Source organism: Rana temporaria, chromosome 3 (assembly GCF_905171775.1).
Source record: "Rana temporaria chromosome 3, aRanTem1.1, whole genome shotgun sequence".
Classification (NCBI taxonomy): domain Eukaryota; kingdom Metazoa; phylum Chordata; class Amphibia; order Anura; family Ranidae; genus Rana; species Rana temporaria.
The window spans coordinates 376,962,461-376,987,449 of NC_053491.1; the positions used below are offsets into that span (position 1 = coordinate 376,962,461).

At 43.5% G+C, this 24,989-nt stretch overlaps 1 protein-coding gene across 6 annotated transcripts in view; it reads left to right on the plus strand.

Moving 5' to 3' along the window:
• The window catches only part of ITPR2 (inositol 1,4,5-trisphosphate receptor type 2), a 499,601-nt gene that overhangs the window by 446,242 nt on the left and 28,370 nt on the right, over positions 1-24,989 (plus strand). For all 6 annotated transcript variants that reach the window (XM_040345602.1, XM_040345605.1, XM_040345603.1 and 3 more), the window contains 2 exons: positions 10,740-10,905; positions 17,483-17,643. In XM_040345602.1, the coding sequence (XP_040201536.1) occupies positions 10,740-10,905; positions 17,483-17,643 (327 nt within the window). The remainder of the gene's footprint in view (positions 1-10,739; positions 10,906-17,482; positions 17,644-24,989) is intronic.

The following is a 24,989-nucleotide window of genomic DNA, read 5'->3' on the forward strand; positions in this document are numbered from 1 at the left end:
CGAGGAGTATATGAAGGTAAGTTTCCTCATTTTAACCTCACAATGTGTCTTTAATAATGTGGCAAACTAACTTTTGATTTTATTTCCCAGATATGCTGTGTGTTTAACTAACGTTCCCTTTTCTCACTATGCATGTTGATATCAGCTTTTACATGTTCTTTTTATTTTGGCCTACCTGCATATTTTGATCTTACCCAATATTAACCTGTCCAGCATGCTATCTTCGGGCCAACCCCCACCATGCCACTTTATTTTAATTTTTTTGGTTTTCTAAAAACAGTTTAAACACCCCCCACCCCCCCTTCAAAGTGTTTTTGTCCCCATCAGAGGGCTGTGGAGTCTGTTATTAATTAAGTGGCCCTATATATTTGTGCCCCGAAATTCTCCCTTCAAAATTTGCAAATGCTATTTAAAAATTGTAAAGTTGCACAAGGATGCTTGTAGGATTATGTTTGCAATGTTTATGTGCCAAAGTACTAAATCTCTTTTTTTGTTTGTCCCCACAGCTACCCTCCACACCACAGGAATGGCAGTCTGTGGCTTCCCAATTTGCCGAGCGGTGGGATTTTCCTAACTGCGGTGGAGCAATAGATGGGAAACACGTCCGCATTGTGCCCCCACCCCACTCGGGGTCCTACTATTATAATTACAAGGGTTATCATAGTATAGTGTTGATGGCGGTGGTGTCGGCACAGTATGAGTTTCTCTATGTGGACGTGGGGAAGAACGGCCGGATGTCAGATGGGGGAGTGTTCGCACGGACTGATTTCTATGATCGTCTCCAAACTGGTGGTCTGGCATTGCCACCAGATGAAGATAATGTGGAAGGACTTCCGTTTGTGTTCCTAGCGGACGAGGCTTTTGGCCTTGGACCTCACCTAATGCGGCCTTTTCCCCAGAGGACCCTCACCTCAGAGAGGAGTGTGTTTAATTTTCGGTTGTCCAGGGCTCGGAGGGTAGTCGAGAATGCCTTTGGGATCCTCAGCAACCGGTTCCGCCTGTTCCTGACATCGATACATTTGGCGGAATATAAATTGAACACCGTTATATTTGCCTGCTGCATTTTGCACAATTTTCTACGCAGGCACTCCCAGACGTACCTAGCCCCCATGGGCTCTGAGGCAGGACTACCCTCAGAGAACATTCCTGGCCTGGACACTGGTCGCGCTGGCTTGGCCCCCCAATCTGCTCGTGAGGTACGCGACAAATATGTTGAGTACTTCATGGGTCGGGGGGCCATTGCTATGCCAGATCATATTTCTTTCTAATTCGGCCCCCAAAAGAAAGGAATATTCTCACAACTAATAAATAATTAGACCATTGGACTTTATACAGTTGTTTGTCATTACTGCTTTTTCTCTATTTTTCTGTCTTCCAGGTTATCTCCAAAAATAGTGCACTTCTAGTGCCACATTTACTTACTCAGATGTATTAACTAACCACATTTGCACATTATTCACTCATCTACAAACTGGGTATTCAGTCTATAAATAAGAAGCCACTCTTTTTTCTGCTTTTGATGTCTCATTTATTTTTTTTATTTTAGTCATTTTTTAACAAGAAATGTGTATTTTTAGGCAGAACACATTTCCTGCAAATTCTGGAGACAAAATATTGGCTTTTAATTATTTATTTTTTGGTCTTTATTGACAGTGATTATCAATAATAATGATCGAAACACAATGTAACAATAATTTCACTGAAACTATACGCAAGAATTTTTGGGCTTGTCATTTGTTTGTGTCTAATTTTTTAAACAAGATTTTAACACAACACAAAAATTTTTTTGTTTTTTTCTAAAATTAGTTAACTTCTTTCTTTAGGTGAGATTTATTGTTCGTTTTGTGATCTGAAACTGGAAACATTTACAAACCAAAAAAGATCAACACCAAACAAAAATTTAAAAAAAGAACAGCAGTCAGTCATATGGATGGTGTGCTTTCACACTGGAACACGCCAAAATTTCTAAATGCACACATTCAGTGAAAACTCGCCAAATGTCATTGGTTAAACAGACAAATGGCCACATGTGCTATCTGACATCATGGGTGATCAATGTCTGTGTTTTGTGGGAGCAAACCCTTCCTCTCAACTAGTTGAGGATCGAGGAGGGGTTTGTACCCACAAAGCACAGACAATAGATAGTCTGTGATGGCAGATAGCACATATTGGCACACTGTGTGTGCATTTAGAAATTTTGGCGTATTATAAAGTACAAAAATTAAAAAGGGTTTTGTGGGCGGGGGATGGGCGGGGGATGGGCTTCTGTGGTTCAGTCTTTGACACGGCCCATCATGTCCATGATATTTTTGTAATTTTGGTTGATGACTAGCATCCTTTGTCGCATGTTCTCCATTTCCGTGCTACACTCAGAAATGACATTTCGCACATTCTGCTCCATGACTAGCATCCTTTCCTGCATAATGTCCATTTCCGTGCTGCACTCCATTAGTTGCTGTACAATGATAGAAGCACTTGCACGTGAAAAATGTGCTACTCCATCTTGATCCCCTAAAAAGAAACAAATTGGCATTCAAAATATGTAAATAATTTCCAGCCTATCTGCATATGTTTGGCCCTATTAATATAGGGGTGACACTGACCTGATGGCCTGATAATTTCCACATCCCCAATTTCTTCATCTTCTATCACTCCTCCTTCTTCCACCACCTCCCCATCATCTTCTATCACTCCTCCTTCTTCCACCACCTCCCCATCATCTTCTATCACTCCTCCTTCTTCCACCACCTCCCCATCATCTTCGACTCCTCCTTCATCCATCAATCCACCTTCTTGCAATTCGCCAAATTGTTCTTCCGCCACTTGCCCTTCATCTGATATAAATTCTAAGTCCAAAATAACTTCTTCCTCCTCTCTTCCTTCCTCCTTTCTTCCTTCCTCTTCTCCTTCCACATCCTCTTCTCCTTCCACATCCTCTTCTCCTTCCACATCCTCTTCTCCTTCCACATCCTCCTCTCTTCCTTCCCCAGCCTCCTCCTGCTCAACATGTGGAGGTGTTTGATTTTCCGGGTGTCTGGCCCTCTCTGCCTCCTCCAATTGCTGGCGTCTTCTTTCCCCTATAAGAAATAATAAAAAACAAAAGGGATACTCATCAGCACACAGATATTGGATATCATAAATCGCACACATTGCATAGACGATACATTTATGATGATTTTTGTTTGTTTATTCTTTCAGCAATCCTCCATTTTTGGCGTAGTTCTAGGCCAAGCTCAGATCCTGCCCCTTTTTTGCAAAGAAGTGACACACATGGATGTCCCCCCAAAACATTAATTCTCGTCGACCCTCCAAATAAATATACTTTGATTTTTGAGACACAGGTGCTTTGCATTTCAAGATGTTAAAACATCAGCTTTATTTGCATTTTGGAGAATGAATCTTGTTTGCCTGTCACATTCACTCAATTTAATTTCTGTGATTTTGCTAGTCAACAATGTTGGAAAACCAAGTTTGGGGCCAGTCAGCCATGTCCAGGTGTGTTGTTCCTGGAGTAACGTCACATTTTTGCGAAACAATGTCATATTACGCGTGTTTACTATTTAACCAAATTTGTTTAAGGTTGTTATTTGACATAAACACAATACAGTATCTACACATGTTCAAAAGTAAAAGCAGGCCAAGGAGGCAGATGTGAAAAAATACATGTCAACACATTATTGCAGACATTCCCCCCCCCCCTTAAATAATATGGACTTACTTTTACGCAGAATTTTGAGGATCTTCTTCATGTGATGTGGCTCCCTCAATTTTAAATCGGACCAACGCTTCCGTAGTTGCTCCTTTGACCTGGTGACACCAAACATTCTCCTCATTCTCCTTGCCACCTTGTCCATTATGTGTGACTTCCTACGGTTCGGTGTTTTGTAGGGCCCACATTCACCATCATAATCCTTCCTCCTCATGATGTAAACCAACTCCACCATTTCTTCGAACGCCATATTAGTGGCTTTATATCTTTTAGGCCTGGATCGGGACGGTCCAGCCTCTGTCCCTTCACTTGCGCCATGAGAGCTCCGTGCCCGCTCGTGTGACATCGCCATCTTTCCTTCCCACAGAGATTAGGGGCGTGGAAACGAGGAAATGTCCCGTCAGGGGCGGAGATGAGGGCGGGGATTATTGCATATGCGGAGTGTCGCGAATGCCAACAACGTATTGACGTAGGTTACGCGGAGAATATTCGCGCGATTCCAGAACCTACACAGTTAACGCCACATTTACTTTTTCAATTGATTAGGGGCATGGCAAAGGTGACGAGGGCGGCGTTTCATACATACGCGGAGTGTATAAAAGGCGCTTGACGTGATTACGTAGGTTACGTGTTAATTCAGCGAGCGGAAGAAACGAGGATTGTGAGAGAGGCAGGTAAGAAATTTAAACATGGGATCAGCAGCGGGCTCTAAAATGTAGAGCAATGGGATGGGGGTTTGGTCTGTTGGTTGCACAGTTTTATTAAGCTATTATGTCTCTTGGATACCAGAATGTGATTTTCGTACCCAAATGCTTTTGTAGACATCACAAAATAGAGAGATCAAAAATGCTGTGACTCATTAGTAATTATGTAGGGTGTATTCAGATCAGGCCAAGTATTGTTCTGTGTTGGTTGGACAGAGGTCATTAGGAAGTTTCTTTCATGTAATCAATGCTGAGGGGCAGGATATCTACACATGCAATAGTGCCTTGATGAATGCTGTCATTTGTAATAATTGTGTATGGTTGTAGATTTATATTATTTCCTGCAATGTAACCAAAGGGGCGGCATGTTAAAAAAAAATGTTAGCTAAAACCAACCAATGGGGCAGAGCTGGCCAGCATTTTCTAAACAAGAGACACTGTGTTTGTATTTCTATATAGGTACTACTTTTTTAACAACATATTCTATCAATGTAAATGCTGAGGCTTTTTTTAATTGTGTTTTTGGTTTCTTTTCATTTTTTCAATCTAGAATAAAAAAAATAAAAAATTTATTTCACAATGGATCTCCTGCAGAGCCAAGACATTATCCAGCATTTGCTGGATAAATTTCGGGAAATGCCCATCCTGTGGGATTCAAAGCAGGACCATTACCACAATAAGGACGTACGAGCGGCAGCACTTGAACAGCTAGCAGCATACATGAGGACATGGGTGCCAGAATGCAGTGCCAACATGGTGAAGGATAAACTTGCCAACCTCAGGGGCACATATAGGAGAGCGTACAAAGCTCACCAAAAACAGCTAAGATCTGGAGCAGCAGCAAGACCACCAAAGGAACCCAAGCTGTGGTATTACAACCAGATGTCATTTTTGCGGGATCAACTGGAAGGCAGGCCATCAATGTCGAGTCTGAATCCCAACCTTTCCTCCACGCTACCTCCCAGCGGGACTTCCCAAGATCACCACAGCCCTGCAGAGTCAGATGAAGAGGGCCTGGCTGACAGAGAGGCAGATCTGCGCCTCTACGATGATGAGGTATAGTAGTTTCATAACTATTTATGTAATAATATTAATTATTGTTTGATTCTTGACTTGATATTGGTTAATAAAATACAAGCTGGGAAGTAAAAATCTAAAATCGTGGGCAAACAAATAGGTGTCAGGGATGACAACTGCAGGGGTCAGAGGGTGAGTCTGTTTTCAAGTTTAAATTCAAGGCAAAAAATAAGATTCAAGCATGAAAATGTGAGTGAGTATATTCCTAAATATATTACAACATGTCCCTTTTTTTTACACAGGAAGAAGAGACCAGCCAGGAGGTGGCAGATCCTCTCCTCACTGACAGCCAGGCCGCAGGGGTCAGTGGCAGCCAGGAGGAGGCCGGGCCCAGTGGCGTTCAGCAGCTCCCCAGGACAAGCACCACCAGCCAGGCTCCTCCCCTTTATATTAGGCCACCAGGCCGTAAGAAGAAATTGGGGGCAGTGGAGGAAGCCAGCCTCCAAATGATTAGGGAGGCGAGTGCCATCATGAGGGCCCCCCTCAACCCCACTGAGGCCTACAGTGCCTCCGTGGCACATGACCTGAATCAAGGCACGGAGGAGCAGAGGCAACTGGCAAAGGGCGTGATCAACCAGGCCCTTTGGTGGATGCAGAGGGAGCTGCTGACCCCAGACACTGGGCTATGTGACCCGGCCCGGCTTGCTGAACACCATTCTCCTGCTGCCACATCATCCCCACCTGCAAGGGCCCAGGGAAGACCCGCTGGAAGGCAGCCTGGAAGGAAGGTTTCAAGGAAGAGGAGACGTTGATGCCCTGCCTTCCATTTGATCCCCCACAAATGGCATCTTGTTTGGACTACCACAGCTTGGGTTCCTTTGGTTATGTGCTGCTGCTTCAGATTTTATTTAGTGTGCTTCCTGAGGTTGGCTAGTTTATCCTTCACCATGTTTCAAATGCAAGTTTGCATGTATGTTGCTAGCTGTTCAAGTGCTGCCATTCTGTTTTTGATCCTTTTTATAATTTGCTCAAATAAAAGCCTTTTTGTTGATTTGAAAAACTTGCCTATTGTTTGTAATACTGTGGGTATTATTTTAGGCATCAAACATTACAAACAAATAAAATGATTAATCTAAAATATTCACTAACTCATGTGGGGGGGGGGGGGGGGTCATTTGGTGTGCCAACATGGTAGACAATTTAAACAACCTTCAACAAAATCATGTTAAATATACAAACAAAAGCTAAATCAAAAATATTTCCTATTAAAATATTCTAAATGGTGACATAACTATAAACACCTAAAGAAAGTGGGAAAGATAACCATTAAACATTAAAAGCAAAAAATTTGAAATGTGGAGGACCACTAAAAATATGATACGTCGGGCCAATAAAAGTTTGCAAAAATCTTACTACATCACAGCTAACAAATGTCACTTTTCAGTATGGAACAACTCAGTTGAAATAACATGAGCTAAATAACTGATTAGTTATAGCAAGAGAAGAATGAATAAAACGACGGCATCAAGCATTGGTTATTGTGTGTTTTGCTTCAGTGTTCTATTGCTAGAATTAATCTTTCTATTGACGAATGTGCCATATCCCAAAGAAACGTGAGTTTTACCTGAACGAGCGCTCCCGTGGCCTCATTTAGTCTGAGCATGCGCGGGGTTTTTGTACGTTGGTTTTGTGTACTCACCACCAAACATGTACGTTCGGACAGGATTTGAGCGGACGGTTTTAAAACAAGTTTGGAAATAAATGTCTGCTGGAAAACGGCCCGGCGGGCAAATGTACGGTGAAATTCTGTACGCTCGTAACTACACACGACCAAACATGTATGCTGAAACTGGTCCGCGGGCCAGTTTCAGCAAACATGTTTGGTCGTGAGTATGGGGCCTGACTGTTTTGGCAAACCATTAAATGAATGGGTTTAGGGCCACTTAAAATTTATCCTAACAGCTCATCAACAGCCAATCACAGGGAAGAGGCAGAACATCTATCAGGTAACTCCCTTCATGTTTCCCCACTAGGGGGCGGACACAAGATGTCTCCTTCTTTGATGTTCCCATGACGAAGTGCCAAGGGCCAGGAAATGATGGAATACCTGTCGTGTGTGACAAAAAAATCTTTAGTATTTTTTAGTACAGAGTTCAAGTTTAGAGGCTCTCTAAGGTCCTGTCCTGGTGTCACTGGACCAATAAGTGGGGAGAAAGCAATAAAAACCCCTCTTCTCTTTATTAAAACTATATATATATATATATATATATATATATATATATATATATATATATATATATATATATATATATATATATATATATATATATATATATATACACACATTTTTGTTTTAAATAAAGTTGGGCTTTAACCCTTAATCACTTGAGGATTTTAGAGCGTAAGATATAAGTCCTAAGAAACTATTTATGTTATGTTGAGCTCCTCCCCCTTGCTGCCACTCCCCCCACCGATATTACCAATAATTAATAACTGTCAAAATGCAGCCGCTCCTTTGTAAAACAACCCTTGCACAAACTCTGCAGGTGTCATTGAGTTAATACCATGTAACAATCAATTCTTTCATTGTATTTACAATTTCTTTCATATGAATATCAAAGATAAGAAATCTTAAATAAAAAAATAAAAAAATGCAATCTTATTAACTTGGTTACTTTAAACCCTAATCAGCCATAATTAACGCTTCCTTCCCCTTTTCCACACTTTTATTTATATATTTTTTTAATTAATATATATTTTTTACCATTATTTAAAATTTTTAGATTTCCATTAGTTTTAAATGATACTTTTTTCAGTGTTGCATAACAAGAAAATGCACATAATTGAAAATAAGACTTTTTTTTATTTTACAAATGACTTTGCCTTGTTTGTCCACTAGAAACATAGGGCCAGATTCACAAACAAGATACGACGGCGTATCTACTGATACGCCGTCGTATCTCTGTTTCTAACTATGCGACTGATTCATAGAATCAGTTCCGCATAGCTAGCCCTAAGATCCGACAGGTGTAATTGAATTACACTGTCGGATCTTAAAGCGGGGGTTCACCCTGTTAAAAAAAAAAAAAAGTTTTTTTTTATTAGACCATTAAATTCGGCATCGTAGTGCGAGCTACGGTATGCCGGTCTTACATTTTTTATGCCCGTACTCACTGTGCTATCGATGATTGAAGAATCCGGGGAATGGGCGTTCCTATGGTGAGAGAAGGTGATTGACGGCCAGCCCTGGCACGTCACGCTTCTCTGGAAATAGCCGAAATAGGCTTGGCTATTCACGGCGCCTGCGCATAGCCTGTGCGCAGGCGCCGTGAATAGCCGAGACCTACTCCGGCTGTCTTCGGGGAGCGTGACGTGCCAGAGCCGGCCGTCAATCATCCTCCCTCTCCATAGGCACGCCCATTCCCCGCGGGAGTCGGATTCTTCAATCATCGATAGCACAGTGAGTACGGGGATTAAAAATTTAAGACCGGCATACCGTAGCTCGCGCTACGATGCCGAATTTAATGGTCTAATGATGGAAAGGAGGGTGAACTACCGCTTTAAGGATGCAATTCTAGGCCGGCCGCTAGGTGGCGAGGCCATTGCGGCCGGCGTAGAATATGCAAATGAAGACTTACGGCGATCCCCGAACGTCCCGTCGATCTAAATCTACGTAGTTTCCGTCGAGTTACGCCGCGTAAAACTAGGGCTGAGCCCTAGTTGTCTTAAGCCATGGTAAGTATGGCCGTCGTTCTCGCGTCTAAATTTAAACAGCAACGTCGTTTGCGTAAGACGTCCGTGAATGACGCTGGACGCCATTAACGTTAACGTCTAAGCAAATGACGGCGGTGCGACGTCAGTTAGCGCAATGCACGTCGGGTAATTTACCCGACGGAGCATGCGCAGTACGTCCGGCGCGGGAGCGCGCCTAATTTAAATGGGACTCGCCCCATTCGATTGGGCCCGCCTTGCGCCGGACGGATTTAAGTTACACCGCTGCAAATTTCCAGGTAAGTGCTTTGTGGATCGGGCACTTAGGAAGAAAATTTGCGGCGGTGTAACTTAAATCGGAAAAGTTAAGTTGCGCCCGCTGGTTGTGAATCTGGCCCATAATTTTTTGTGTCATTTTGGATGGTACAAACTATAAAATAAAATGTATTATTTTTAGATACAGTAAACTTTTTTAACTAATACTGGTCGAGACACAAACAAGTCATTTTTTATGGGGTTTTTTTTGTCTAGAGAATCCATAGAAAACATTTTTGCCATAAGAGAGCCTTGAAATATAACAATTGTTCTGGACCATAAGGAGTATTTAAGTGTAGGAGCTGAAGTGGTTGAATTGAGTCTAATGCTGCGTAGACAAAATCTTTTTTCGGCATTAAAAAAATTTTGTTTTTAAAAAATGTAATTTAAAATGATCGTGTGTGGGCTTCACATCATTTTTCGGGTTCTGAAAAACGTCAATTTTTTTTTTCCGACCAGGCTGCATTTTTTAACGTCGTTAAAAACCTGCGCATGCTCAGAAGCAAGTTATGAGACAGGAACGCTCGTTCTGGTAAAACTACCGTTCGTAATGGAGTGAGCACATTCATCACGCTGTAACAGACAGAAAAGCGCGAATCGTCTTTTACTAACAGGAATTCAGATAAAGCAGCCCCAAGGGTGGCGTCATCCACATGGAACTTCCCCTTTATAGTGCCGTCGTACTTGTTGTACGTCACCGCGCTTTGCTAGAGCATTTTTTAAAAACGACCGTGTGTGGGCAACATTGTTTTAATGATGAAGTTGGAAAAACTTTGTTTTTTCTACATGCCGAAAAACTTCGTTTTTTTTTCATGCCGAAAAATGATCGTGTGTACGTGGCATAACACTTGACCCTATACATACCTGAATGACTGCATGTAGATGTGTAGTATAGAACAGGAGCATGTGCATTGAAGAGACTCTCACAGGACAAAGGACACAGGAAGAATAGGAATATAGTAGTGCAGTCAGGGAACAATTGGAAAATGAAGCTTCAAGGAGGAAATTACTAAATAAAAAAAATCAAATGTATGCAAATTATGTTAATTTTTTCTGATTTAGGAAGCAAAATTGACTTTATTGCAACTTTAAACAGTATGTTCATGTCAGGTAACCTGTTCTTACCTCCTCGTGTCCTGGAAGCCCTGGGCCTGCCCCTGACACTACCTGCATATCTATGACATATTGTACCCAAAACAACCCAGATAGGAACTATACAGTATGTATAAATATATCATATATATAGACATTGCTAATCACTTTCATACCATCCTATATTTCAGGAGCCTTTGTTTGCTGCGCGAGTTGTTTATGACCTCCTCTTCTATTTCATCGTCATCATCATCGTCCTGAACCTCATCTTTGGTGTCATCATTGATACGTTTGCTGACCTGAGAAGTGAGAAGCAGAAGAAAGAGGAAATTCTGAAAACAACTTGCTTTATCTGCGGTGAGCCTCTGATCTGGGGTGGCCAATGGCGGGGCTTCACTGGTTGGGGCCATAAAATAGCAATATAACAATTTCGATCTTTAGAAAAGGACTCTTCAAATAAATAACTTTTTGCATTCTCCGTAAAATAACTATAAAGCAATCTCCAACCCATCTACAGTATAGAATTACCATTTTGTGTTGCGTCTGGAAACAGTTAAACCGGTTTGAATCTCGGTTTAGCAGAAACTGGCTGAGATTTGAACCCTTAATGGGCAGGTTGAATGTCCCAAGTTGATTCCTTCTGAATACTAAGGTACAACCAGCCTGCCGGTTTTCCTGCATCAACACTGTGTTGATGGGGGAATCTAGCAAATTTCTTTTCTGCAAGCCATGTACGGCCAGTGTTCTATCAGATTGGCGAACCCGTCAGACAATGTAACGGAAGTGACGTTCCATCAGCTGCACATGAGTTGCACCGCTACCAGGTTTGCTAATCTGACAGAACACATGCAGTCAGAAGAAGGCAGCAGACATTTTACTACACCCAGCTACATCTTGAATTTCAGAGTAATTTTAGCAATAAAGGCCCAGATTCACAAAGCACTTACGCCGACGTATAACACGTTACGCCGATGTAAGTGCCAATGTGCGCCTGCTTGTGTGTGGCAGACCCACGAACCAACATGCGCCTAAAAACAGGCTACACCCCGCCGACGTAGCTTGCACACGCCGGCGTAGGGTGGGTGCACATATGGGCTGGGCGCATGTTGCTGCTCCCATTAATTAGCCATTCAAACATGCAAATGAGGGAAATACGCAGATTCACGAACGTGCGTGTGCCCGGCGCATGCTACGCGAGATGAGCGTAAGTTGTACGTTCGGCGTAAAGTTATTCCCCATAAATGACGTGCAACCCGGCAACAGACATGCACAGGTCTGCACCAGGGAACACAAGCCGGCGTATTGTGTGTTGGACGTGTGTCTGGCTGGGCGTACGTTATGTTCATGGTGTACGCGGTAATCCGACGTAGCTTAGGCAGTTGTGCCGGCGTGGTTGTGAGCAGGCGCAGGGGGGTGCTGTGTATGCGTCCACGTCACGGCTCATGCGCAGTTCGTGATACGTACCTGTCTGGCGCTCGGCCCATCATTTGCATGGGATCACGCCCACTTTCACCTACGCCAGCGTGCGCCTTCGAAACCTACGCCACTCTGGCTTGGGAGCACTGGCTTGCTGGCTTGCTGAATGTAATGCTTGCCTCTCCGCGCTACGTTGGCGTGGCGTACAGTGTTTGCTCTACGGCGGCGTAATGTGCACCTTGCTCTCTGTGAATCTGGGCCAAAGTGCACACATATTGAAATCTGTGGTCCTGTTAAGGCTTAGTGCTGAGCAGTGCAGGGTGAACCAACATGGCCTCCTCCACCTTCTTACTGCTGGCGTCCAACTTCTTTCAAAATGTAACATAAAAACAGCATCACAGATGTCAATATACTAGATTTATTTATATACACTCACTGTTTTGCTAAAATTACTCTGAAATTCAAGACATAGCTGGGTGTAGTAAGGTGTCTGTTGCCTTCTTCTGACTGCAGGTGTTCTGTCATATTAGCAAACCTGGTAGTGGTGGACGCATGCGCAGATGACGGAACGTCACTTCTGTTACCTAATCTGATGGGGGGTTGCTCATGTGCATGCGCAGGGGGTGTGCCTGGGCACACCCTAATCACTGCGTGTGGTGCCGACTCCCCTTATTGCCTGGGCTTCCTCCATGTTGCGTTCCCAGAATGGAGAGCATGGGAAAAGGCTAGTAAATATATAATTTACCAGCCCCTTCCTTTTCTAAATAAACACAATTAAAACACTTGCAACTTTACAGGAAGAGAAAATCGTTTTCTCAGGCAAACCCCTCCCTCCCACAGAGCTGATTATTGTTTGATTGGCCACTGGCAAAGTCGCCTGTCCTGGAGGCGACTTGAGGTCGCGTTGTAAGTCGCTGCAAGTCGCGCTGAAGTCGTCTCGCAAAGTCGTGCTGGAAGTCGTGTTGCCCCTGTGTTAACCGGCACTAAGAAAGTGGGGAAAATATGCATGTGTCTATATTTTTGTGGCTTTTAAAAATAATCTTGCATTATGTATGGGCACCTTTAGGGCCACCATACATGTTTCAATCTAACAATACCATTTTTTTACCATCAACTTTAGATTTGTCAAATGTAAAAAATGTAATATTATACCTATGTAAACTATCCTTTCAATTTGTATCCAATCAGGCAGAGCCTTTGTTGGTAGATCTAAAGGAGATTATACCATCAGATTGTAGTGAGCTTTTAGATGGTGGTAAAAAAAATCTGCAGCCGCGGAATCCAGCGGGAAGTTTTCCGCTATTACCGCGTGCCGTGGTCCGCCTTGTCGGTTTTGCTGGCGGTAGCAATGTCACTACTGTCCTCGTCTTAGCTACACATAATTGCCAGGACAAAAGTGATTACATCTAATAGGTATGAATCATTATCTAGGATTAGAGGAATTTATTGATATATATAGAAAGTCTGCCTGGATATTCAGCGCTGTGAATCACCTCCGTGAATCATCACAATGTCTGTCTCTTGAGTTAGAATATTACCTAAAGCTTATAACTCTGGGAAAGAAAACTTTCATGTAAAGTCATTGGCCAATAACCACTTTGTGTACTCCAAATACCTTTGCAAACACAGGTATTACCTTGCAAAAGTAGTAGGGCCATCATCACTGTGCTGTACATAACCTGAACAGAGGCATCATACATTTCATTCAATATACCCGAGGGCAGAACTCCAGTTAGACATTTTTATAGCTTTGGGTGGAGAGGGAAAGGGTTAGGTCCTTTCTGCGGTTTGTCCCTTTTGGGGAGACCCCATCTTAAGAAAATGACATTAACCACTTAAGACCCGGACCAAAATGCAGGTAAAGGACCTGGCCAGTTTTTGCGATTCGGCACTGCGTCGATTTAACTGACAATTGCGCGGTCGTGCGACGTGGCTCCCAAACAAAATTGGCGTCCTTATTTTCCCACAAATAGAGCTTTCTTTTGGTGATATTTGATCACTTCTGCGGTTTTTATTTTTTGCGCTATAAACAAAAATAGAGCGACAATTTTGAAAAAAAATCTATATTTTTTACTTTTTGCTATAATAAATATCCCCCAAAAATATATAAAAAAAAATGTTTCCTCAGTTTAGACCCATACATATTCTTCTACCTTTTTTTGGTAAAAAAAATCACAATAAGCGTTTATCGATTGGTTTGCGCACATTTTTTTTTACTACTAATGGCGGCGATCAGCGGTTTTTTTCGTGACTGCGACATTATGGTGGACACATCGGACAATTTTGACACATTTTTGGGACAATTGTCATTTTCACAGCAAAAAATGCTATAAAAATTCATTGTTTACTGTGAAAATTATCAGTTTGGGAGTTAACCACTAGGGGGCGCTGAAGGGGTTAAGTGTGACCTCATATGTTTTTCTAACTGTAGGGGGCGGGGCTGGACGTGTGTGACGTCTTTGATCGTGCTTCCCTATATCAGGGAACACACGATCAATGACAGCGCCACAGTGAAGAACGGGGAAGCTGTGTTTACACACAGCTCTCCTCGTTCTTCAGCTCCGGGGACCGATTGCGGGACTCCGGCGGCGATTGGGGTCCCGCGGCTGCGGTCACGGAGCTTTGGACCGGGTCGCGGGCGCGTGCCCGTGACCCACGGCTGGGCACTTAAACAGGACGTACAGGTACGTGCTTGCGCCCAGCCGTGCCATTCTGCCGACGTATATGTGCAGGAGGCGGTCCTTAAGTGGATAATGAAAAAATTAGGCTCACCAGAATTACAATCTGAGTGTACCATCTCTTTATAATCTACTTTATATCTACCAAAACTATGGGGGTTATTTACGAAAGGCAAATCCACTTTGTACTACAAGTGCAAAGCGCACTTGAAATTGCACTGAAAGTGCACTTGGAAGTGCAGTCGCTGTAAATCTGAGGGGAAGATCTGAAATGAGGGGAAGCTCTGCTGATTTTATCATCCAATCATGTGCAAGCTAAAATGCTGTTTTTTATTTTCCTTGCATGTCCCCCTCGGATCTACAGCGACTGCACTTTCAGTGCACTTTGCACTTGTAGTGTAAAGTGGATTTGCCTTTCAGAAATAACCCCCAATGTAATATGAATCTAATCTATCCAATCAAGCAGGCTCTTGCACTATATACTTGTTGGTGGATCTAAAGGCAATTGTACAATCAGATTGTATCGTGTGTGGTGAGCTTAACCTAGAGATTTAGGGGCAGATCCACATACATCTGCGTGGGCGCAGCGTATTTGAGATACGCTACGCCGCTGTAACTTACATTTCTTTTCTTAGAATCCTGAAAGAATTCGCACCGTAAGTTACGGCGGCGTAGTGTATCTCTCGCGGCGTAAGGGCGCGGAATTCAAATTGGGCGGGTAGGGGGCGTGTTTAATTTAAATGAAGCGTGTCCCCACGCCAAACGAATTGCGCATGCCCCGTCCGTCAAAACTCCCAGGGTGCATTGCTCCAAATGACGTCGCAAGGACGTCATTGTTTTCGACGTGTACGTAAATGGCGTCCAGCCCCATTCATGGACGACTTCCGCAAACGACGTAAAATTTTCAAAATTATACGCGGGAACGACGGCCATACTTAACATGGAGTACGCCACCATATAGCAGCTTTAACTATACGCCGGAAAAAGCCGAACGGAAACGACGTAAAAAAATGCGACGGCCGCTCGTACATTCGTGGATCGTCGGAAATACCTAATTTGCATACTCTATGCGGATTACGACGTGAACGCCACCTAGCGGACGTCGAAAAATTGCATCTAAGATCCGAAGGTGTACGAAGACGTACGCCTGTCGGATCTAACCCAGATGGCGTTGTATCTTGTTTTGAGGATTCAAAACAAAGATACGACGCAGGAATTTTGAAATTACGCCGGAGCATCAATAGATACGCCGGCGTACTTTCTTTGTGATCTGCCCCTTAAAGTATACTGAGTGAGGTTTTTGATTGTAATGCAAATGCAGTATTTCCTTGATAGCAGTAGGTCCACAAATGTGTCACTTGCTGCTGCTGTTTAAAGAGACCCTGTCACTATTTAAAAAATTGCGGTTAAAGCACATAAATATCAAGTATTTGAAATGGTTACTTGCAGAGTTGAACCTTTCCATCAGGTTTTATTTTTTTTTACAAAAGCTTGGTTCAAGGGATGACTTTCAATAGATTGCAGGGAGGTGGCTGCTCTGCTATGCACAACACCCTGACCCAGAATCAGAATCAGGTGGTCTACAAATGATTTAACATTGGGTTCCCAAGGAACATGCGATGCGGCCGGCTTCCGTCTGCGCTCCGGTCCCGAGACGAGCGGCGCTACGTGCCAGCCCCCGCTGTGGGGGAGGGGCTGCTATCTCAGACCAACCTGGGCTCTGCGGTATCGTCACTATAAATTATTTTTTTAATCAATTGTAATGTGCCCCTGAACTTGCTGATAATATGACTACTCCATAAGCAGTCAGTTCCCTAGCACAGCTCCCTCCCTCCTTATATATCACAGCCTTCTCCTATTGTCTATGCTGGCCCAGCTTCTCCACCCCACCCATCACCTCCCTTTATAATCTTTATAACTGCCAGGGTAAGAATGAACAGTTGGCCATACATTATGCAATGTTCTTCTATTTTCTTTAGATTTACCTTCAACTATGTAGTGCAAGGGCCTGTCTGATTGCATACAAATTGAAAGTGTTAAAGGTGTTGTAAAGGTAAAAAAAAAATCCCTAAATATCTTCCTTTACCTTAGTGCAGTCCTCCTTCACTTCCCTCATCCTTCGATTTTGCTTTTAAATGTCCTTATTTCTTCTGAGAAATCCTCACTTGCTGTTCTTCTGTCTGTAACTACACACCGCAATGCGAGGCTTTCTCCCTGGTGTGGAGAAAGCCTCTTGAGGGGGGAGGAGGTGAGCAGGAGTGTCAGGACGCCCACTAACACACAGCTCCTTTCTCTATCTGCAAAGTAGACACTCCTGCTCGCCCCCTCAAGAGGCTTTCTCCACACCAGGGAGAAAGCATTGCATTACTGTGTGTAGTTACAGACAGAAGAACAGGAAGTGAAGATTTCTCAGAAGAAATAAGGACATTTAAAAGCAAAATGGAAGGATGAGGTAAGTGAAGGAGGACTGCACTAATGTAAAGGAAGCTATTTAGGGAAAATATTTTTACCTTTACAAACCCTTTAAGCTTGACCTCTTATTATATGGTTTTGGCAAATCTAAAGGAAAATTGTACAAGAAAATTGTATAGTACTACAGAGTGTCCCTTGAGTGACAGCTCCAAATCTGCTGTGGCTGCTGATATCACATCCAAGATGGCGGAACCCAGCAGCATTCTAAAGGACTTTTGGAAGTCTACACGAGAGAGGTTTTTACAGGTAAATAGCATGTATAAATCAAGTGAAATGCACACATAACCTTATGGGAAGACTGTTGTTGAAATCTCGTTAATAAGGATATTTCATTTTTTGTTTCTAAATTGACTTCTCCTTTTTTGCAGCTCTGGAGAGAGACAAGTTTGACAACAAGACGGTCTCCTTCGAGGAGCACATCTTGTCAGAGCATTGCATGTGGCACTACCTGTACTTTATCGTACTGATCAAGGTGAAGGACCCAACGGAGTATACAGGACCAGAAAGCTTTGTGGCTAAAATGATTACTGTAAGTAGTTTGGACCTTTCGTTTCAGACCACCATAACTCATCAGCTTATCAAGTTGCGAGAGAACTAAAGGCCCCTTGAAGTGAGTTTAAAGTGGTTCTAAAGTTTTCTGCATTAGGGAAAAAAACTTCCAATACCATCACCCCCAGCCCCCTCTCAAACATATACTTGAGTTCTCTATCAATCCAGTGCTGTCCCGTGTGCAGCAGCACTTCTATCTATTCCTGGTCCCGCAGGAGACTCTGAGGCCCCGTACACACGGCCGAGGAACTCAACGTGCCAAACACATCGAGTTCCTCGGCCAGTTCAGTCCTGGAGCCGCCGAGGACCTCGGCGGGCCGAGTTCTCCCATAGAACAACGAGGAAATAGAGAACATGTTCTCTATTTCCTCACCGAGGTCCTCGTCGGCTTCCTCGGCCGAAAGTGTACACACGGCCGGGTTTCTCGGCAGAATTCAGCCAGAAACTCGGTCGGAAGCTGAATTCTGCCGAGGACACTGGTTGTGTGTACGGGGCCTAAGAGCAGAGGGACTGCTGCTGTCAGGCAAATCCTGTGAGGAGAGAGCGATAGGATGGCTGGCTCGTGCTGTGTATGTCTATGGATGCACACACTCTGGAGTGTGCCCCCACATCAGCCGTCTTGTTGAGGGGCATGCAGAGTAGAGGGTAAGCAGACAACACCAGCATTGGACTCCAGAAGAGGATATAAAGGACCACTATGTGCAATACCTTTGCACAGACCAGGTAAGTATATCATCACTTTAAGAAATAGAAAAAAAAAAAGCCTTTATAACCAATTTAAAGCACGCTAAAGTCTCTAAAACATTATTATTGTACGTTATTTCAGCAAGACCTAAATGCTAGTTAGAATGCAAAAAAAGCAGAACCCCATTAATTCAGCATGAACTAAATGCTAGCTAAATAAACATTTAGAGGAATTTATCAAAACTGGAGCAGTCAGAATCTGGAGCATGTGTACATGGCAACCAATCAGCATCTACCTTTTATTTCCAAAGTCTAAGTAAACAAGCTGAAAATTTGCAATTCGAAAGAATTTGAGCCATTGCGATTTCTAATACAAATACAAAATACAAATTTGCGGCAAAATCGCAGTAAAATCGCGCGATTTTGAATTCGCAGCAGTGTGAACCTAGCCTTAAAGAGCAGATGGGGGAATCTGTTCATTTTCTTTTGATCTGCTCTCTGGCTGCTCTAAAAAAACGGATGCATCTATGGCCTGTTGGACAGGACTGTGCTGTGTGACAGAGCTATTTAATCTTAGGACTGGATGGGCAGAAGTGCAGTTCCTTCAGGTAAAACGGCTCCCTTATATTTATGTCATCGGTGTATTTCGCTGTCTGCCTGGAGTTCAGCATTAATCTAGCTACAAGCAAACAAATTCTGATTATGCAAGACAGAAAAAAAACTTTGGCGTAATCGCGGGCTGCAAGTTATTTTTGGTTGTCGTACTGACCCAGTTTGCGGCAACTTGGAGAAACTTTGCAGATTGCCTGTCCTACAAGGCGTTAATGTCTTTTCTGGCGGGTTCCTATAATTGCGTCGTGTAGGAGGGAGACATATGAACAGCCAGATTCTTCTCAGCGTAATTATATTTAAAGACTGATGCGACCCCTCGTCACATTATGAGTAACTGTAATTATGCTAAACGGCGCTTGAAACGGCGAACAGAATTGGCGGTGTCAATGGCAGAACGCATTTTCCCAGAAATTAAAAAAATAAATAAGTTGATGTCGCAGTCAGTCATTTTTCTACCTTGTCTGCAATTAGCAAATTTTAATTGTTAATAGCTTACTATTTATTATTGTACCTGGTTGTTTACAGCGTAACCTTGCTAACATTTTGGAGCGTATCCACAATATTACAGAATGTTTCTCCATTCTGTACTCTGTATTTATTAACATGCCATTTCATAAATATACAGCTGTGACCAATAGTTTTGAGAATGACACAAATATTCATTTTCACAAAGTCTGCTGTCTCAGGTCCCTTTCACACAGTCAGACCGTTCAGTTTTTTTGGCGCACCTGAACGGGCGCTCCATACAAGTCTATGGATCGTCGGATGTCAGCGGAGACCACGTCCGCTGACATCCGATCCGATAAAATCAGACATATGTGCGTCAACACGTTTCACTGGTCCGCTTTCTCAGGACACACATAGGGGTAAATATAAAAACAATAGGCCTCACTGAATGCGAATACAAAGTCTCCATGGGCAGTCACCGGAGAAACAGAAATAGCCAAGCAATGTGTACATTGCTTGGAAAATTGAAATTAAATTGAAATTAAAAGAAGAAAATTGATAATAAAAGAATAGATAATTACTAGGCACACAGTTGGAATGGAAACAGAAAGCTGCATAGAAGACGGTCTCTGGTCAGCTCCCTGGGTCATTACATGGCACCTGGGTTCAACATGGCACCTCATGGGAAAGAACTCTGAGGATCTGAAAAAAAGAATTGTTGCTCTACATAAAGATGGCCTAGGCTATATGAAGATTGCCAAGAACCTGAAACTGAGCTGCAGCACGGTGGCCAAGACCATACAGCGGTTTAACAGGACAGGTTCATCTCAGAACAGGCCTCGCCATGGCCGACCAAAGAAGTTGAGTGCCCAAGCTCAGCGTCATATCCAGGTGTTGTCTTTGGGAAATAGACGTATGAGTGCTGCCAGCATTGCTGCAGAGGTTGAAAGGGTGGCGGGGTCAGCCTGTCAGTGCTCAGACCATACGCCGCACACTGCATCAAATTGGTCTGCATGGCTGTCGTCCCAGAAGGAAGCCTCTTCTAAAGATGATACACAAGAAAGGCTGCAAAAAGTTTGCTGAAGACAAGCAGACTAGGGACATGGATTACTGGAACCATGTCCCGTGGTCTGATGAGACCAAGATAAACGTATTTGGTTCAGTCGGTGGCAAGCGTGTGTGGCGGCAACCAGGTGAGGAGTACAAAAACAAGTGTGTCTTGCCTACAGTAAAGCATGGTGGTGGGAGTGTCATGGTCTGGGGCTGCAGGAGTGCTGCCAGCACTGGGGAGCTACAGATCATTGAGGGGACCATGAATGCCAACATGTACTGTGACATAGTGAAGCAGGACATGATCCCCTCCCTTCGTAGACTGGGCCACAGTGCCGTATCGCAAAAAACGGCCTGGTCATTAACCACTTGCTTACCGGGCACATATACCCCCCTCCTGCCCAGGTGAAATTTCAGCTTCCGGCACTGCGTCGCTTTAACTGACAATTGCGCGGTCATGCGACGTGGCTCCCAAACGCCCTTTTTTTCCCCACAAATAGAGCTTTCTTTTGGTGGTATTTGATCACCTCTGCGGTTTTTATTTTTTGCGCTATAAACAAAAAAAAGCAACAATTTTGAAAAAAAAATCAATATTTTTTACTTGTTGCTATAATAAATAGCCCAATTTTTTTTTCCCCAAAATTTTTTTTTCTCAGTTTAGGTCGATACGTATTCTTCTACATATTTTTGGTAAAAAAATAAAATAAAATCGCAATAAGCGCTTACAAAATATGGGACAGAATTATTATTATTATTATTATTTTATTTTTATTTTTTTTACTAGTAATGGCGGCGATCTGCGATTTTTTTATTGGGATTGCGACATTATGGCGGACACATCGGACACTTTTGACACATTTTTGGCGCCATTCACATTTATACAGCGATCAGTACTATAAATATGCACTAATTACTGTATAAATGTGTCTGGCATTGAAGGGGTTAACACTAGGGGGTGAGGAAGGGGTTAAATGTGTACCTGTATGGTGTTCTAACTGTGTGTGGAGGGGGGGTGACTGGGGGAGGTGACCGATATATGTCCCTATGTACAAGGGACACAGATCCGTCTCCTCTCTCCCCTGACAGGACGTGGAGCTCTGTGTTTACACACAGAGCTCCACGTCCCTGCTCTGTCATTACCGATCACGGGTACCTGGCGGACATCGCGACCGTCAGGCACGCGCATCGGCATCTCGGGGACGCACCGCCGGCGCGCTCGCGCGCCCCCCAGTGGCCGGAGGAATCCAGGACGTCAATAGACGTCCTGTTGGATTTTCAGAGCCACCGTGAAGACGTCATTTTACAATGACCCGGGGCTCAAGTGGTTAAGGGGGCAAATCCTTCCGGTCCTTAAGTGGTTAAAGTTCCTAATTCCAGGTTAGAGATCTAGAAAGGGCAAGGGTTGGAGGTGGAGTTTATCTTCAAGAAGTTGACATATGAGTCAAGTGTAACTTTATTCTGTAGAACAGCTTTGCTTTAACGTCAGTGGATTTTTCGATACCTTGTTCACAACAAAACACCCTCGGAATGTACTGTCGCTTGTCTCCTGGCATTTCACAGCATTGTAACCTTTGTCTGGCAGGTTTAAACTTTTGCCGTATTTCAGCGCTCAGCCCACTGGAGCGTCGTCACTCGCGGCAGGTTTCCTGGAAAGAAGAGAGCTTGAAGGTCGTCGCTGTACCAAAGAGCATAGTCTGCTATTCCCTGGTACTGGCGTGATCTTGTCGTGACATAACTCATACTTTCTGAAACAAACAGGGAAAGTACATAGGTGGGAAACTTTTTTCCCCCCAGAATCCTTTGCTGGTTGAAAGGCAGGGATACAAAAAAAAAAAATGTAAAGGCTTTTTTGAAGTTTTTATAGTTGGAGCTGGTGAAATTTTGTCTGGCACAGCTCAAGGCTTTAGAAATCCTTAGAAGTACATTGAAGGCTGTAGCCAATGGAAAAAGCTAAATACACAGATGAAATGCATATGTGAGATGTATTAGAAGTTGTATTTCTGTCCATCCAGTTCTGAGATTTGCATAGCTCTGACACCCAGGACAGCCCTGTACTTGATCAGTTCATCAGCACGCATAGGTCTTGTTCCCTCCCCAACCTGGCCTTTGATTGGAGGGTGAAGTGGAAGCAGCAGACTGATGAGCTATTATCTCTGTGCCTCTGCTCTCTCTTTCTATCAGCCTGTCCTTTGAATATGATCACTGCAGCAAAACTAAACTGACTCGTTTTGCTGCTTCTCCCTTTCCCAGTCTTAGCTCTGGTGTTCAGGAACTGCCGGAGGCTGATCAATAGTCGAATTCAAGGACTTGCACTGTTTGTCTTTCAAACACATTTGATGATGTATTAATGAGCACAGAATGTGTTCATGTTTTGGCTTTTATATCTGCCTGGAATTCATCTATACAGTTGTCCTGCCAGTAACTTTATGAGGTTTGTTTGAATAAATGACAGGTGTGCCATAACATAAAGAAGAAAAATATATGGGCCAGATTCTCAAAGAAGCGCCTATCTTTAGGCGGGCGTAGCGTATCTCACACCACGCCGCCGTAACTTAGAGCGGCAGGTCCCGTATTCAGAAAGGACTTGCGCTCTAAGTTACGGCGGCGTGGTGTAAATGGGCCGGCGTAAGCCCGCCTAATTCAAACTAGGCTGGTAGGGGCGTGTTGTATGTAAATGATTGGTGACCCCACGTAAATGATGCGCCTTAAGAATGGCGCATGCGCGCGCATGCTCAGTATCATGTCGATTTTTCAAAGTAAATTACGCCCGCTCAATGCTTAGTCGACGTGAACGTAACCTGCGCCCAGCCCTATTCACGGACGACTTACGCAAACGGCGTAAAATACGACGCTGTTCGTACGTTTCCGACGTCCATACCTTACATGACTTACCCCTGCTTTATGAGGGATAACTTTACGCCGGTCAGACGCCTTATGTAAACGACGTATCTTGATATGCCGGGCGCACGTACGTTCGTGAATCGGCGTATCTAGCTCATCTTCATATTCAACGCGGAAATCAACGGAAGCGCCAGCTAGCGGCCAGCGTAAATATGCACCCCAAGATACGACAGCGTAGGAGACTTACACCGCTCGTATCTTGCCCAAATCTATGCGTAACTGATTCTATAAATCAGGCGCATAGATACGACGGCTTGGATTCGGACTTACGACGGCGTACGTGGAGATACGCCGTCGTAAGTCCGTTGTGAATCCGGGCCTATGTATTTTCTTTAATACATGTTTTGCCATTAAGAAGCAGTTTGTTGCAGACAGGAGGAATCAATTTTTTCCATTTTTTTGCATTGTAGTTAGGCAGCACAGTGGCTAAGTGATTAGCACTTCTGCCTAGCAGCCCTTAGTTTGTCAGTTCAAATCCCAACCGTGGCACTACCTGCCTGAACTTTGCATGTTCTCCCTACGCCTGCGTGGGCTTCCTCCAGGTCAATGGCGTCTGGCCTTTTTTTTTGAGGGGGGGCGGCAAACAACTAACCCCCCCCCCCCTCGCTTGCTGTTTGACGGTTAGTTGGGCACTTACCCCATCTAGGCAGCCTCTCCTATATCCTCTCCTCTAGCACGGCAGCTTTAGCCGTGCAAAATAGAAAAAAGAATGCGAAACCAAAGTAATTCCCAAACCTCATGGAGTGGCAGCCAACATTTATAAAGTGTCCCCACAAAACGGTATGATAAATATATAAAAAAAAAATATGTGGCGCTAACTCAAATAAAGTGTAATAGTAAACAAATCAATACTTCACATAACCAATAAATCAATCAAGTCCAAAACTGAACTTCAATCAGTGAAATAACAGTCCAAAATTCATATATGTGCCAAGAAGTGCATATGCAAAAAATAAAATCATTGAGTCAAAGATTCAAAAAAGTGCTTGTGCAATCAAAGGATTCAAAAATTGTTGGTAGATGTGAAAGACATCAATTCTTATATAACATGTAGTCACACTTGCTTCCACTATCGCCCAGCAGGTCTTGTAGCGCTTCTGGTAATTGTTATCCTTAATGGTAATCTCCGATCTACGCTTCTCCTCAGAGCACCAAACCAGGCAAAGGTATAGGCAGTGGTTGGGGATAAAAAATATAACAGTGTTCTACCGCTGTGCCAAATTACGTCCTCCTTAGTCCCCTCCACTCTCCTCCATTCAGGAGTCATACAAGATAAAGGAGATCTCCATAGTACATTTATTCCATTTAAAATAATTTATTCCAAGCAGCAACTTACATTTAAAATATAAATTAATCGATAAATTCAGGGACTTATGGTCTTAGCCGTGACCGGAAATAGCTTTACCCGACTCCTCCCAACACGTTGCGTCACTGATCACGTGACTTTCTCAAGTCTGCTGTGTGTCTCCTCTCTCCTCCTCCTAGTTGCTAGACATCCAGTAGGATCGCCTGTCCTTTCAGCCAATCAGGTGATGGGCTTCACGACCCACTTCCTGATTGGCCGGAAGGAGGATTAGTGTGAGAATAGCAAATATTAATTCACTATTGTCAAACAACTGAGTGGTCTTGGAG